The 17201-nt window shown below is 38.4% G+C and overlaps 1 protein-coding gene across 3 annotated transcripts in view; it reads right to left on the reverse strand.

Annotated features, from left to right (window-relative positions):
* Window positions 1-17201, reverse strand: part of MOXD1 (monooxygenase DBH like 1) — an 87463-nt gene that overhangs the window by 22385 nt on the left and 47877 nt on the right. For 2 of the 3 annotated variants that reach the window (XM_081250943.1, XM_081250945.1), the window contains exons 5-9: window positions 8265-8444; window positions 7521-7623; window positions 5665-5831; window positions 4382-4573; window positions 2750-2809 (exon numbers count right to left, since the gene is read on the reverse strand). In XM_081250943.1, the coding sequence (XP_081107069.1) occupies window positions 2750-2809; window positions 4382-4573; window positions 5665-5831; window positions 7521-7623; window positions 8265-8444 (702 nt within the window). The remainder of the gene's footprint in view (window positions 1-2749; window positions 2810-4381; window positions 4574-5664; window positions 5832-7520; window positions 7624-8264; window positions 8445-17201) is intronic. The other variant, XM_081250944.1, reaches the window with a different exon arrangement.

Genomic DNA, 17201 nt, shown 5'->3' on the forward strand with positions numbered 1-17201 from the left:
AAGCTCAATAAATGCCAAAGATAATTATGAAGACAACCATACCTAGACACATCATAGTCATATTGCTAAAAGCCAAAGACAAAGAGAAAATCTTGAAAGCGGCAAAGAAAAACAATACATTGCATACGGGGGAACAGTAATACAGTGAACAACCAACATTTCATCATAAATGATGGAAGTAACAAAACGATATTGGAATCACATTTTCAAGTGCTCCAGGGAAAAAGAAATTAACCAAGAATTCTGTATCCAGCAAATCATCTATCTTTCAAAAGTGAAGGTGAAAAACATAGTAGTGTTGTTCATAGTTATACATTAACATAGTGGTTAATATGCAATGATTTTACAAATTGCAAAACAGAATGCTTTGCACTTGATGCAGGATTGGGCAAAAGGAGAAGCTGATCTGCAAATGAGGTGCAGCTGACACCTCAGTAAATATATTTAATCTGTCCTTGAGCTGGGATGGCTATTCAGAGTTATACCAAATTGTAGGAAGGGAATTGGGCTTTTGTATTCTCACATCAACCAGTCATTGGCTGCTGGCTGCCCCACTGAAGAGAGTATAACTTTAAGTGGGTCATTCCTTGACACCAATGGCAATGTCCAGTGAGGGACACACTTCTGCTATTTTTCTATTGTATGTTTGTCTTATGTTATGGATTTATAGAATTTATTTTATATGCTGGATACTAATGCTTTATGTATTGCAATTTTTTTTCAGTTTAGAACTTATCTTTTCACTTAATAGTGTTTTTTGGGTAACCAAAAGTGTTAAGGTAATCAAATTCATCAATATTCTAATTTATAGTTTGCACTTTTTATGTTCTGTTTAATAAGTTCTTACCCCAAAGTACTAAAGTTATATTTATATATATTTTTCCTAATGGTTTTAGTATTTTGTTTTTCACATTTTAATGTTTAATCTACCTGGAAATGATTTTTTTGTGTATTGCGGGAGATAAAGATGTAATTTTATTTTTGTCATCTGGATACCCAACTGTGCCAGTAATTCTTTAATGGAAAAGTCCATCCTTTGCCATTTATCTGAATGCCATTTTTTTCTTAAACCAAGTTTCCATATAGGGGGTTTGTAGGTCTTTTTCCAGGATCCCTATTCTGCTCCACTCTTCCAACTCTGGACCCAAACCACACTATTAATCACCATAGCTTTAAAATAAGTCATCAAATCTAGGAGCTTGTTTCCCATCTTGTTCTTTTAGTAGTGTCTTGCCAATTCTTAACCCTTTGCTCTTTTATGTAGATTTTACAATCAATTTGCTCCATGTAAAAGCTAAAACTGTAACATTTTTAGAAAAAAAATTTTTTTTAAATAGGAGAAAACCTTTGGCTAGGTGAAGATTTCTTCGTTAGACACCAAAATCCCAAATCATAAAATCTCTCTGATCTTTCTTTACTGGAATTATATCAAATTTATAAACCAATTTAAAAAGAAAGAGTATCTTTGTTTCACTGAGCTTTTCTATCCATGAACACAGTATCTCTTAATTTCTTTAGGTGATCTTTAATGTCTTGCATAATGACTAATAATTTTCTCCATAGAGATCAAACACATCTAATGTTATTTTATTTCTATAGGATTTATAGCCTTAAATTGAATTTTCTTGAGATAATTTATTGTACACTAAAATACAATTAACTTTAGATTTATCAGTTTGGGGGAGGTTCTGATGTGGAAAATTACAATATCTGTAAATAATGTGTTTTACTTCTTCGCTTCTTCCTTTCCGATCTTTATATCTCATTTTTTTCTTTTCTACTACGATATTGAATAAAACCAGTGATAATAAACATCCTTGTCTTCTTCCTGACTTTAAAGAATTACTTCTAGTATTTCACTTAGTTTGATATTTGCTATAGATTTTTCACAGCTAATCTTTATCTGGTTAAGGCAATTCTCTCCTATTCCTAGTTTGCTAAATGTCCTTTATTCCCCCCATGACTGACAAATTTTATGAATGCTTTTTCTGCCCCTATTGAAGTGATCATAAGTCTTTTTCCTTCGATCTCTTAATGTATAATGGCATTAGTGTATTTTCTGATTTGAACCAATTTTACATTCCTTAGTTAAGCCCAAATCAGTCCTAATGTTACATTTTTATATAACGCTGGATTTGGTTTGTCAATACTTTGTCAAAGTTACTTCCCTCTGGTGTATGTTGTGGACCTTTCTCATATTGCCCATATCAAGTTTCAGTATTAAGCTTATGCTAACTTCATAAAATGAGTTGGTAGAAGGTGTTCCCCCTTTTTTTGTGCTCCCTGGAAGAGACCGAGGAAGGCATGAGTGATTTATTTCTTGAATGTTTGGCAGAACTCCCCAGTAAATCTGTTGGGACCAGATTTCTCTTTGGGTCAGAAGCACTAAGGTCATGGAATTTATTCTTCCTTTTGAAGTCTTGATTCATCTAAGTCCAGATTCACACACGTGGTCATTAGAGACCACAGGTCTTTATTAATAATATTTGGTGAGGAAAAACTGAAAGACTAAGGATAGCTTTTCATGAAAGGGTCACTAAATTATACTGCAAATATTACCAAGGTATCATTAGTTAATCTTATAAAATGCTAAAACAGCTCAGATTTTACTTTTATGATGATTCACGTTCAAGACATTCAGGAATTTTCCTTCCAAATGTGAATGCTTTTCACTTTTTTCTCTTCTAAAATCAAAGTTTATTCCTCCTCCTCCACAAATAAATTTTAATAATAATAAAATTCTTCTTACCCAAGTCATCCGGGCTCTATCTTTTGTGTTGTAGCGACACTCAGTAATTAGATTATCTCCCTAAAACATAAAAGTAGAAGCTTTCAGATTGGAGTTTCATGTTGTTCTATTTATCTAATACATTTGTAGACCAACAGTTTAATTTGCTATATGAATGCATGCATTAAGTAATTTGATTCATAAGAAGACCTTTGATCTATTAAATTCTAGGTTTGCTAGTATCATAAGCAAGCAAACAAACAAATAAGGCTCTCTTTGTTCAGGCCAGACTCCACCATGTTCTAGCTGCATGACCTTAGGTAAGGAAATGACTCAACTGGGCACAATTTGTTCACCTAAAAAATAATGATAAAAATGGCACTTATCTTGCACAGCTGTTGGGAGGAGATTACATGACAGAGCACAAACTTAGCTCTTAGTACAGATTAAACACTTCATAAATGTTAGCCACAGATACTAGTTATTGTGATTATCTCCTCATTTACATTATTTTCTTTAAAGGTCTTTAGGTATTCATTTTCTTAAAACAGGTTTATGAGGCAAATTACTAGTAATTTATTTTTCCCATACTTTCCAAACTTTTGAACAGTTCTGCACATAATGAAAATAATTTTTTATGGCTCCCCAGTCAAGTAAGTGGACAGGCTATTCATCAGAGGGAGTGAGCTCTGGGTAATGGCCCCCAGATTTGTCCTCCCTGCCTAGATATTCAGAGAGCCCAGAGATCAGTATCTCAACATATTTATACCCTACTTATGGCACACCAGTTTTGTGTCACAGGGAGTTCTGAGATAACCCAGTGAAACTGGTTGGCGAGTCCCAAGACAAGACAACACCATACAATAGAGGGTAGTCCTTAAGGATCTTGAGATCACTGTTTCTCAAATTTCATCTTCCTACTCTCAGGGTGTATCAGGGAATTTCTGCATGTAGAAAAGATACTGCTATTACTCTCACTTCATAACTAGTATAAGTATCTGACTTTTAAGAAGAGAATAAGGGTAGGAATTTATATAACTATTGAGCTTGATGGCCATTAAATAAAAATTTTGACAAAATGAAGCATCATAAAATTTTTTAAATTCTTCATTATTATAAAACATAAAATTCTCTTCTGTGTCCTTCCACTAGAACCCCAAGTACTGTTGCAAGCTGGATTACACACAATAGAATAATTAACTATGTCTAAATATCTTTGTCAAATGAAAGAATTACCTTATATTCACGTTTACTGAAATAAAACTTCCAAAAACTATCTTATGGTGAAAGCAAACTTCTGATCTTACCATTACCTGAACTGCAAGCCAAAGGATTGTTAACTGGGGAGTCAAGTAAAAAAAAAAATTTTTTTTAATTAAAAAAAAATAAAGATGCTACAGCACAAAACCCAAGTTTTTATTTTCTTTTTAAATCAACAACTTGAGTTGCCCCTGGGAATAGTAAGAAAAATGAGTTTCAGTTTGGGAAAACAGATCAAACACATTCCATGTGGCTTGTGCAACAGCCATGGTGGGTGGCTTTGAGGATATGGATGAGCGATTTATTTCACCAATAGAAACCTGGCTAATTCTCAGCAGACCTATGTCTCAGGACTTTGATGACATTCAGTGAAAAAGAACAAAACAATCATACTGGTAAAATTGTTCGTTCTTCCTTTAGGTACTGAAACTCCTGGAAATTGAAGTCAAAATCATCATCATAAGCGAGTAATCCCATTTCCTCCCCTTTGCGAAAATGACGCAGCCTGATGCCTCTGCCTGCCAGGTGAGCGTGGAGCAGAACAGCAAACACGTGGATGCCACTTGGCTTTTCAACTTCCAAAGCCTACAGGGGACACAGGGGAGGCCTGATTAGCCCAAATAAGCTCAGACAGTTTACCTTAAAACAGACTTGTAGAGACAACTGAGAACAACTTACACAATTTAAGTGAATTCATGAGCTGCCAGACATTTTGAATTTGGATTTTTCCTGACTTATACCTAGCAGTGTTATCTTTGTGAAGCAATACTGGCTAGGGGAAAAGAAAAGGAACTAATGCTTGCTAAGGACCAACTGGACCACTTCTAAATATTATCTTTCTTTTTTCTTCTTTTAGTAGGTAAGAAAGCAGTCAGAGCTCCTGGCAAAAAGATTCCAGTATGTTGGTAGCTTGCACATTGAAACTTAAAAGGAGAATCTATTCCCACTTTTCCAGATAAGAAAACTGAACTGGGAGAGTGAAATTAAATGAAATGCTCATGGTCCTACAGCTAGTGGTTGATGTCATGGTAATTTAATTCATGGTGTAAATGGCTTAAATAACTCAGAAGAGCACAATCTTTCCACTCCACCAGTCTGCCATACTGTCCACAACCACAATATCCTATAATTCATAAAGAATACTATCCATGTTGAAATACTTTAATTCAAGAAAAAAGAACTATAAGTGGAAGCAGCCATTATGAAATACTTATATATGGTTTTCTCTTATCCAATATGTATTTTTATATTAGTTATTCTTGCTCTTTGGTTAAAGAAGGGAAGGCAACTAAAAATCAGAGAAAATGAGAAAATACTGAAAATGAATCATGGAAAACAAATATGGATAAAAGATAAAGTTGAGAAAGGAAAAGGGGACTATACAAACAAAGGTCGAAACTGTAAAAGAGAAAGTGAAGTATCCACTATGAAACAATCAAAGGAGGGGAAAGGAAGGAAAACACCCTGAAAATTATTCCTGTCTTTAGAATTCTACACCTGTAGTCTTCAAGATTTAAAAAAGCAATAAAGGTCTTGCTAAAATTGTAAATAATTGTTTTACAGCATGACAACAAGAAAAAGATTAATAATAAACTAACTTGGAATTTTCCAAACATAGTTTCTAAGAGCATAGATTAATCTGGAAACAGCAGCTCATAGACTCAGACATAGCATACCTCTTCCAGGCATTCCAGGGTGCAGTGACCCTCAGACCGGAAATCAGGCAGGCCTGGAGGGATTGTGTGGAAGAGGCTTACCCAGAGGCCAGCCTCAATCACCCCAGCGTCGTATTTCCTTATATCTGTCGTGTGAAATAACCTCAGTCCAGAATTATCTATCAAGCCTGGAACGAGCATTTAAACAAGAAAAATTAAAAGTGAGTTTAAGTTCTTAAAAAAGAAAAAGTTTTCCAGATTCAGTTGAAATGGGTTCATTGGCTTTTCTTAAAAATCTCACAAGGCGGGGCTTCCCTGGTGGCACAGTGGTTGGGAGTCCACCTGCCGATGTAGGGGACGCGGGTTCGTGTCCCGGTCTGGGAGGATACCACATGTCGTGGAGCGGCTGGGCCCGTGAGCCATGGCCGCTGGGCCTGCGCGTCCGGAGCCTGTGCTCCGCAACGGGAGAGGCCACAGCGGTGAGAGGCCCGCGTACCGGAAAAAAAAAAAAAAAGTCTCACAAGGGAAAGGAGTACAAGCAAAGATTAACGGACGGCATCATTCTGCTTCACAAAGAGGAATTATAAGATGAGTCGCCATATGGTCTGCAACCATTCTTGACTTACACAGCATACCATAGGAGACACGTTTGTGTTGACTAGCTGATATATTCCACAATTACCTAACATGAAGACAGAACGAAAATTCTAAAGTCATTCATTAGAATATAGAATAACTCAACAGGAGTTTCATTTTATATTGTTTTGAGGTGAAGTTCAGTAACATTTACATAGAGGTGAAAACCCCTTGGTCTAGAAACCACCTGGTGATGGAGAAAAGTATTAATGGTCAACTTTCTTTATAGTTTATTACCAGTCTTTTAATAATTCATCAGTCGTTTGATCAACAAGCAGTTATTAAGAATCTATCATGTGAACAGCAGAACAACAGGAACAGTGGGGAGGAAAGATGAATAAGACACATCTCTTGCTGTGACATAAGTTATCATAAGGATGGACAGTATGAGCCCCAACACTTCATAAATCTGTTCCACTATAAAATTAATTGCTTCTTCTCTGCAGTGGTGACTTACCTACCTGTGACTACCGAACTGACCTTTGGATCAAGTAACATATATATAATTTTGTATTAATTGTTGTGATTATTTTATTGTTTCTCTTTTCCCCTATACTATAATGTCCATGAGGGTGGGGACATTATGTTGTTAAACACAGATCCAGCACATCATTGGTGTTCACTATTTGCTGAAAAATTGCACGAATCAGTGTAAAATAATAACTTTAAGTTTCTTCTGTTGATAATTTCATATTAAATCCTTCCATTTGTTGGCTTTGGAATATTACATAGTAAATTCAGGTGTAAATACTTACCTCTCTTCATTTCAACATCATATTACACAGTGTCACTGCATAAATATTTTTGAGTATATTTATGGTTTGCCTATCACACAGCAAAATGCTTAATATTTTCTAGTGTGATGAATGATAGTTTTTTATATATGCTTTTAGAAAGAAAATATTTTGTAAGCATCATGTATTTGGGACTAATATACATCATAAAGGAAAAAGGCTATTATTCTACTTCCTGCTAAGTAATATGCAAATTGCTTTTTAAAATTAGTGATCACATGCGCCCATTTGCCTGGTTCATCGCTGGTTAATGACTGTTGTCCCAGAGTAACTATTAATAGTGCCCTTTTTCATTCTAATAAAAGTATCCTAATTGGATGACAAATGTATAGGTTAATTATTTCTACCACTGGATGCTATTTTATTTTAAGTCTGTTTAACTCTGTTAAAATAAAAAGTTACAAAACTTTTAAAATCATAGGTAGAATGTATAAAGAATAGACTCACCTTCCTTATATGTTGGATTGTCGTAATGGACTTCCAGGAGCACATAATGAGGGTCTAACGGAGTGCCGAGGGATAATCCAACATGAGGTGGGTAGGAAAAACCCTAAACAAGCAAAATTCTGTAACATACTGTCCTGTGAAAGTCCCTCAGAGCTCTGTTCCACCCAAAAGCCAGCCATTCTCAACGATATTTCAACGTTTTTCAACTCCATTAATCTATAGTTGATCAAATAAAATGGCTTAAGGAAAGAATTACTTCCTATGGAAAGAAAAATAAACCACCCTCATATCAAAAATACTATATAGGGCCTCCCTGGTGGCACAGTGGTTAGGAATACGCCTGCTAATGCAGTGGACATGGGTTCGAGCCCTGGTCCGGGAAGATCCCACATGCCACGGAGCAACTAAGCCCGTGCACCACAACTACTGAGCCTGCGCTCTAGAGCCTGTGAGTCACAACTACTGAGCCCACATGCCACAGCTAATGAAGGCTGTGCACCTAGAGCCCATGCTCTACGACAAGAGAAGCTACCACAGTGAGAAAGCCCGTGCACCGCAATGAAGAGTAGCCCCCTGCTCGCAGCAACCAGAGAAAGCCCACGCACAGCAATGAAGACCCAACGCAGCCAAGAATAAATAAATACATTAAAAAAATAGTATATAGAGTTTTACAAGTAAGTGTTAGACTCGTAGGGGGAAAAATGATCAATTAACTTCGTTACATCTCAGTAATCATTGGCCCACCTCTCCACCAATGGCCCACGCAAAAATGACAGTCTCGCACGTGAGGAAGGCATCGGGCATGTTAGGGTGGTAGCACTCGTGGCCGTGGTCCAGGACGCTGTCGCTGAAGTTGCTGCTGCACTGATAGAGCAGGATGTGATGGACCAGACTCTCGTGGCCTCTCTGTATCACGGGCTTAACCTAAGGAAGCACAGGTGAGAGGGAGGATGCAATGAATAAAAACACCCTACAACACCCTACGATAAGCATGAAACTAGCATAAATGATTATTAGTTTTTCAAAGGAATAGTTTTCTCAACTATGGTAACAGCTATGTGGCTGAAGCACAATTTGTTCTGGAGATGATGACAGTGATGATGATGATGGTGCTGATAGTGATGACAGTGGCAAAGACAATGGCAACAGCAAAGATTCGATAACCGTTTACTCCTCCAAGAATCCTAGGACTTTACTAATCTGTTGTTTGCTTTTTTAACTCACTGTTGTTTCCCTTAACATTCTGCATAGCAGCTGTTTCAAAACTTGCTTGCTCTCTTCCAGGTTTTACTTTGCCCTGGCACTCTCTGTCTCTCTCTGTCTCTCTCTCCATCTCTCTGTCTCTGTCTCTCTGTCTCTCTCTTTTTCACATAGAAAAAAAAATCACATAGGCATAAACGCCTACAGTCTCCCTCTCTACCACCTCAAAATGTTATCTTTACCCATTCCCTACTGGCAGTAATAGATCATGTATCACCTATCTATCTATCTTTCTATCATCTATCATCTATCTATATGGTACAGAGCATAGTGCTAGGCACAAAGGAGGGCTCAATAAAGGATATTTTTATTTTAGTGATTAAAATCAAACTCTAACAAGAATCTTACCATTAGAACTTAGGAGAGAAAAAGTCATTGTAGTGATGCACTCCCGTGACACTGCTCAAATTAGAAGAAGGAAACTGGTGAAAATAGAATGAGTGGTAAAGTTGGTCCTGAAAGCGTGATTTAGGTGACTATGCTCCTTCCATTGTCCCTTCTGTAAGTTCCCTTCAGAACATTGTCCAGGAACCCAGAATGAGCTAAGCACATCCTAACAACCCAAGGAGCCTTATATCCAGAGGAAGTGGACGAGCCCTGTACTTAGCTTAGCGGGGCTACAGGTGTTGCCATTAGTTACAGGGTTCTTTGAACCTTTTGCTCAACTGCCAAAGAAGGCCTGGTGTGTTCCTAAATTTCCAAGAGTTTAGCTGTCTTAGAGCTCATCCACATTTGTGCTTTTAGCCCTAACTACTCAAATGCAAACAATTCATTTTAAAATCCTTGCTTTAGACAGTCATAAAGATGAAGTGTTTTCAGCTATTTTCTCCTAAGTCTCTCCATTTTGATTTTCTAGTTTTCTTTATATATATATATATACATATATATATATATATATATATATGTATATATATGTATATATATGTATATATATATATATATATATATATATATGAATCTAAGTAGCCAAAGAGAGAAGCAGTAGGCAGTGAGTAGAGCTCTGAGTGGGCAGCCAGAGTTTCAAGTTTTTAAATCCAGCTTTTCTTTTGTGTTGCATAGAGTCCTGCCACACCTAACCCACACGTACATTTTTAACATCACATTCACAGAAAATGACATGGTTGCACATGGTTGTGTTTGCACTTGCCTCATCTCTAGAAGATCGTGTGCCCTGAAGACAGAAACTATTTTCTATTTTGCTTGAAAATGACAGTTATTGTTCAAGCATGATTGCATAATATTTAACAAGTACACAGGACAGCCCAGGATTTCTACGAGATTGTAGTTTCCACATTTAGTTTGAGCTTTTTTGCAAGTACTTATTTGGGCACCTCAGTACTCCAAGGGGGACAGGAAACTGCTAATATGTCCATAGTAAAATATTCAGGCACATGTGAGATTTTTGCTATGTGCCTTCTAAGTTCAGGCAGAACCTGTAGGTTGTACCGAGCTCTACAAGGTAGGTCCTGGATAGGAGCCCTTAGAGCAAATGAGGGTTGGCTGTTGCCAAGGCAGCTACATAAACTAGAGGCCTTCATAATGGCACAGCAAGAGTGCGCTAAGAGAGGGTGGGGGCAGAGTATGTGAGGCTGGGTGGTGCCTGTCTTAGAGGAGCTTCCAATAAACTTCTTAAAAAAATCTCTTTAAGAACAAGTGCCTTTTGTATGTATAAAGGAAGTGCTGAAGCCAACACCAAGTTGTCAAGCTAACAATGCATTCTAGGAACAATAATAGTAACATGTGTCTTTTATTTAGCACCTACTAACTACCAGCCACTATTGAGTCATTTCACATATTTCATTTGCTATTTATAACAAATCTATAAGGTAAATGTTATTGTCTCCATTGTAGAGATGAGAAAACTAAGACTCAGAGGTTTAGGCAGCAAGTTCAAAGTACCATGGCTAGGAAGTGGTGGATGGGGATTTGAAACTAGGCTGGTCTGACCCCAAGGTCAGTATTCTTTGCTGCAACTCGTTGTTGAAGGAAGATATGTTGGAGACGCACCAATGACCTTGGAGGTTGCTCCCAGTGAGCGGGCAGATGAAGGGTTTCACATAAGGCAACTTGCCGACAACTGTCAGGCAGATGTCAATGCCAGGAGGTGCTTTCAGAGCCACTGTGAAAATCCCCATGCAATACTGCCCTCAGGGGAGCAGTGCCAGACTGGGAGGGAGCGCCATGCCTGGGGAGTCTCCTGCCCTCCTTGAGACCCAGTCCAAGTACCCTTAGCCTCTAGGGAGAGGAGACAGACTGTGACCTTTAACTGTGCTCTCTCCTAAGGAGAGCAAATAACAAGGTCTCTCCTCGAAACTCAGTGAAGGCTTTAAGGAGAATTAAATTGCAACCCAAGCCCCAGGTTACAAATGGATAGTACAGCCTAGAAAAGGAGGATTTCCTAAGAAAAATACACTCATAAAACAAGAAGGAAACTTACTGCAGGCAAACCTAGGTACTGATCATAAGAAAATATAGGAAGCCTTGGAAGAAGTGAAGCCCTTGGAAAAAATAATTTTTTTCTACTGTGAGATAAAAGAGACAAAGAAAGAGAAGTGCCTGAGAATGATACGTAAGGCTAACTACTGAGTGAAGAGGCCACAGACGTGGGAGGAAAAATACGAGTTATCAAACTCCTGAAAAGAGGAGAATTTCTTGATAGAGAATTTTAAGTTGACCATGGGGGATAATTAAGTGAGACCCCATGGATGGGAATAACCCGACAGTGCAGGGTCCAAGTTCCAGGGAATGAGAGCTCCTTGATGAGAGCGGGACAGGGCCATTAGCTTATGGTGCCCAGCACAGGAGAGAATTTCCCACAAAGCTTCCTGTCATGCTTAAGAGCCTAGTGACACCAGTGCATGGCTACCGATCACCAAATGATGGCTGCACATTATCTTCTGCTGCCACAACCAGTTCCACAAACATCTGAAGCAGTCATAGCACTTGAGTTTTATCCCCTGCTGTGATATCCTTCTTTTCTCCCAAGTAAGGCTGAGGCAGAGACCAGTGAGTACATCTGAGGAAGGAGAGTGAGGCGCACAAAGGGTCCATGACTCACACTGCTTGCTGGTTGAATGCAAACACTCAACACTACTCTTTCTTGTGCTCTTGGTAACAGTCCACAGGAAAGAATTTTCCTTTTGCATCACTGCCTTGTTTGAAACAATGGTGGAGTGCTATACTTTTATATTTAAATATTTCAGAGACAAACAAGGCTGTAAGGCTTATTTGTCTATCAGTGCTTGTCTATAAGGGGCAGCACTTACAAAGGATTTCCTATTTTGATTACTACTTCATAGGTGTCACATTATTATCACAGTCAAAATGGTAATGCCAAAAATTTGCCTCTATTCAAAAAAATATTACAATGATAGAAATTGTCAAAGAAGGTCATGGCAAGATAAAGTACACAAATATAAATAAATTGGTATTCCTGAGACTGTAATGAACATTTAATTGAATTTTGCTTTTAGTTGGCTATATGCCAGCAGAAGAAATAAATAAAGAGAAATATTTTTTAAAAGTGCCTATGGAAGTGGGTGGCAATGACACCCACCTCATGACATATTAAACTGTGTGATTGATCACTGTGTTTTTGCACATAGATGGAATTTATAGACCTAGAACAGATGGTAGGCCTGTACGCCCACCTTCGTATGCAACAGAAGCCAGGCAAGGATGGCCTGGCAGCTGCGGGTTATCTGTTAGCGTGGGTGCATACTAAAAAACAGCCGGAGAACAAAAATGCAGATGAAAAAGAGAGGGAAGTCTTCAACCTGAAGGATTTTAGCAGGTAAAACAATCCCTTCAGTTAGTTCAAGAAACTGGAACTTTGGGATACTATTGAGAGGACTTAGCAGTAAAAAAAGAAGAAGAAGAAAAAACAAGAGCTACTAAGCATAGCCAAGACAAAGATGAAAATTAACATTGACGATAAAATAACCTAGACATTGAAAACCCCCAGATATTTATACTGTTTCTCATGACCCCATCTTTTCTTGACCTCTTTAGTCAGGTCAAAGCAAAGTCCCTGCAACACCCAGACTACTTAATAACTACTTATTGAATGGAAATGAAGTGACTACTACCTTTTTCATACAGCCAACATTAAGGAAGCTGAGTCATCAAATGCAATGCCTCCTAACTTCCTGATCATCTCAACTCCAGTGACTTATGCTGCATCCCGCTTCCCTCACCATCTCCCAGAGATGCAGTCAATCAACAAGTCCAGTGAGCACTACCTTTAAAAGGTAGCCTGATGCCAAGGAGCAACAAAGCTTGTGTGCCACAACTACTGAGCCTGCGCCGTAGAGCCCGTGAGCCACAACTACTGAGCCCATGTGCCACAACTACTGGAGCCCACGTGCCACAACTTCTGAAGCCCACATGCCTAGGGCCCATGCTCCGCAACCAGAGAAACCACTGCAATGAGAAGCCCTCACACCACAACAAAGAGTAGCCCCTGCTCGCCACAACTAGAGAAAGCCCACACACAGCAATGAAGACCCAACACAGCCAAAATAAATAAATAAAATAAATATATTTATTTAAAAAAAAAGGTAGCCTGAATGTAACCATGTTTTCTCAACTTTCAAATATCAATTACCTTAGGACTAACACTTGCAGAAAGAAACTTATTTTTTGCTTAATTCCCCTACATTGTGTTGAGCAATGTTCCTCCAAAATTCATGTCCACCTGGAACCTCAGAATGTAACCTTATTTGGAAATAGGGTCTTTGCAGGTGTAATTAGTTAAGATGAGTTTCCACTGGCTTAGGATGGGTCCTAAATCCAATGACTAGTGTCTTAATAGAAGAGAGAGGAGAAGGAGATTCAGACTCAGACACACACACACACACACACACACACACGGAGATGGCCATGTGAAGACAGAGGTAGAGACTGAAGTCAAGTTGCCACAAGCCAAGTAACCCCAGAAAGCAGCAGAAGCTGGAAGGGCAAAGGAAGGTTTCTCCCTTAGAGCCTTCTGAGAAAGCATGGCCTGGTCAACACCTTGATTTTGGACTTCTGGCTGCCAGAGCTCTGAGAGAATAAAGTTCTGCTGTTTCACGTTACCCAGCTTGTGGTCATTTATTATGGAAGCTCTAGGAATCTAATACAGCCCCCCACCTCAATATTTTTAAATAAAAAACTAACAATTCTCAGATTTTTACACCTGTACCTAGGCCATGGTTGTCTCTGCATTTGTTTGTGATGTGAAATTATCACAAATATACATTGTTTCCTCTTATTTGAATAGATCTGTAGATTAGTTAATAATATTGTATCAAGGGTAATCTCCTGGTTTTGATAATCAAACTAAATAAATGTAAGATGCTAGCATTTAGGGAACTCTACTATTTTTACAACTCTTTTTGTAAGTCTGATATTATTTCAAAATAAAAAGTGTAAAAAGTAAAAAAAATAAGATTCATTATCTATAGCTAAATATATGTGTTATCTTGCTTTTGTTTTCATTTTTGGCGGGTAAAAAAGAGGGGGATAAAATGCCCCTCTTGACTGGTCTAAGTATACTGAGCTCAGTGAGAAAAACAGGAGGTGATTAGAGCTCTTATGAGCAATTTCCTATACTTATTCTTCCAAGTCTACCCATTTAAGATATGACTTGTTGGAACATGAGTGGAACATAGTTCTCCAAAACCAACTTGCAGTCTAATAAATTAAAAATTAAAACAAAAGAAAAGAGGTGATGGGTGGAATCTGTAATGAGCTGGCAATTTTGTAAATCCCCATCACCACTTTTCTTCCTGCCCATTCTTGTTCCTGGCATCCCTCTTTACATACGCACCTGAAGCACAGGTTGCTGTCCATATAATAGCAGGTAAACCAGCTCTGACAAAGGTTATCCAAAGGGCACCTGGCTCGTAAAGTGAGGCAGCCTATGAGAACATTTTAGCCAGAACTAGTTGTATAGATAGATGATTATAAGGTCATGTGACTATTTGCTTCCCTCTCTCCCTTTCTCCCTCTTTATCTTCATCCCTGATGGGGAGAACTCTTTGAGAATGACAATATATATGACTTTTAAGAGGCAACCAAATTGAGCAAGAGAATGATATCACTGTCCCACAGGTAATCCACTCTGAAAAAGTTCAGGGTTCAAAGTAAAACCCGACTTATTGATATGGCATCAAGAGGTCACAGCTTGAATGGACTTGGCAGCTAAAGCCCAGGAAATCATGTTCAAACCAGATGGAGATGACTAAAAGAAATGAAGAAAAGGGAAAAACTGAGGGAAAGGAGATCTCTGGGAAATAATTCATTCCGTACTGCAATCCTGAATTCTCCTAGGAACTACCATCTTCATGCATGACCATGCCCGTGCAACCACAATTGACCAGTTCAGGGATGGGTGCTCAATGCATCAATCCTTTTTGGGGATTTTCAAACTATGAAAAAGAACCCACTGCCTTCTAGAAGGTGGAGATTGTGGAAGAAGCCAGCATGTAGTGAGATACAATAAAGTCAGCACACAGAAAAGTGCCAAAGACAAGACAGTCTTTGAATACCTAACTTAAGCTGTTCCTGAAACCAGCTGCATCTCTGCCATTCTGTGGCTTATTTATTCAACCTTTCCTCTTATTTCATGGATCAGTACATTCCTTTCTATTTCCTAAGCTAGCTCAAGTTGGGTTTCTGTTACTTGCAACCAAGAGCCCTGATTAATAATCACACAACTATATACCATCAACTTATCAATATGTGTGTGCATTTATGTATGTGCTATCTGAAAATAGCTTTTTTTCTCTTAGGAAACTTGCCATATAAAACTGCTTTGCTTTTGTTTTACTATTTTATTTTAATTATTATTCTTAATTGGATCTGGGTAAGTTAATAACAAAGTTACTTCAATAAAATGCCCTTAATAGGCAATATGGGGAAAAAAATCACCCCCTCTAACACACATAAATGTCTCTCTCCCTTGCTTATTGATTTCTGAAATTGCACATAGGCACTTAGTACTAAGGCTGTTTTACTTGGTGAACATGCCAATACCCTTGAGAAAGGTAAAACATTATGATTTACAGTCATTAATTTCTGCATGTGAATTAATGAGGTACTTTTGCCAAACACTTCAAGCATATTTTAAAAAAACAAAATAAAACAGAAAATTACCTTTAAGAAAGTTCATAATACAGCATGCTCAGTGTATGTATTGTTTTTTGAATTTTTAATAGACTATTCATGAACTCTAAGATAGCTTCTGGCCCTATATTTATATATTAATTTTTGGTTAACTGAGATATTTAATAAGCTAGAGATCACCTACCTACTCTAAGAAAATTTAAATTAACACCTATATGGCCAGCAAGGAGTAGTGGAATGACCTGGAGGTTTGAAGACCAAGTTGACTTCCTGCTGTGCCACTAACCACCTGTGTGACATGACCTTGTGCAAGTCACATCACGCTAGTTCTTACTTTCCATCAGGCTCTCAGGCTCTAGTTTATATACAGACTAGACATATAAACATAAATATTACATTCATTAATCCTCAAAACAACCTAATGAGCCTAGGTAATAGAATTTTCACACATTTTATAGAAATGGAAAGTAAAACACATATAAGTTAAGAAACTTGCCCAAGTGTCAGAGCCCTGGTTTGACCTCTGGTGGCCTGGACTGGGAGTCGGTGTTCCTAACCACCACACTGATGTACTGGCCTCTTTATTGGCAGGGTAGTAGATGGGGCAGTGTCTACTCCACCAAGATCACTTCAGACCCCTGTAGCCTTTACTGTGTACCCATCACCCAGGTTCTGGTGCCTAATTTCTAGGCACCAGAGGCATGATTTTGGATTCACTTTGCAAACAGCAAGAAATACCAGAAAATGTACATTCCTCTAGGGAAGGTAAAAGGTAAGAGAATATGAATGTCTGGTAATCTTGTGTTAAATAGGACAACTCTAAACATACTTTATATTCTTCATGGGTGCTATGGACTGAATATTGGTGTCCCTGCCCCCCAAATTGATATATTAAAATCCTAACCCCCAAGCTGATGGTATTACATGTGAGACCTTTGGGAGGTGATCAGGTCATGAGAACAGATCCTCATGAATGGGATTAGTGCCCTTATAAGAGACCCCAGAGAGCTCCCTTGCCCCTTCTTCCATGTGAGGTCACAGTGAAAAAACAGCTATCTCTGAGTAAAAGGTTCTCACCAGATAGCTAAGCTGCCAGCACCTTGGTCTTGGCCTTCTCAGCCTCCAGAACTGTGAGAAATAAATTTCTGTTGTTTAGAAGCCACCTAGTCTATGGTATTCTGTTAGAGGAGACCAAAGGGGCTAAGACAGTGGGATTAAGTTAAACCTGGAACTACAAGGCAGTCACACCCTTGCTTGGCTGCTTCCCCTTCCCTAGCCTTACTCTGCCCCCTACTGTTTTCTCCTGGAACTTCC

This window comes from Mesoplodon bidens (assembly GCF_964165515.1).
Source record: "Mesoplodon bidens genome assembly, chromosome: 12".
Classification (NCBI taxonomy): Eukaryota; Metazoa; Chordata; class Mammalia; order Artiodactyla; family Ziphiidae; genus Mesoplodon; species Mesoplodon bidens.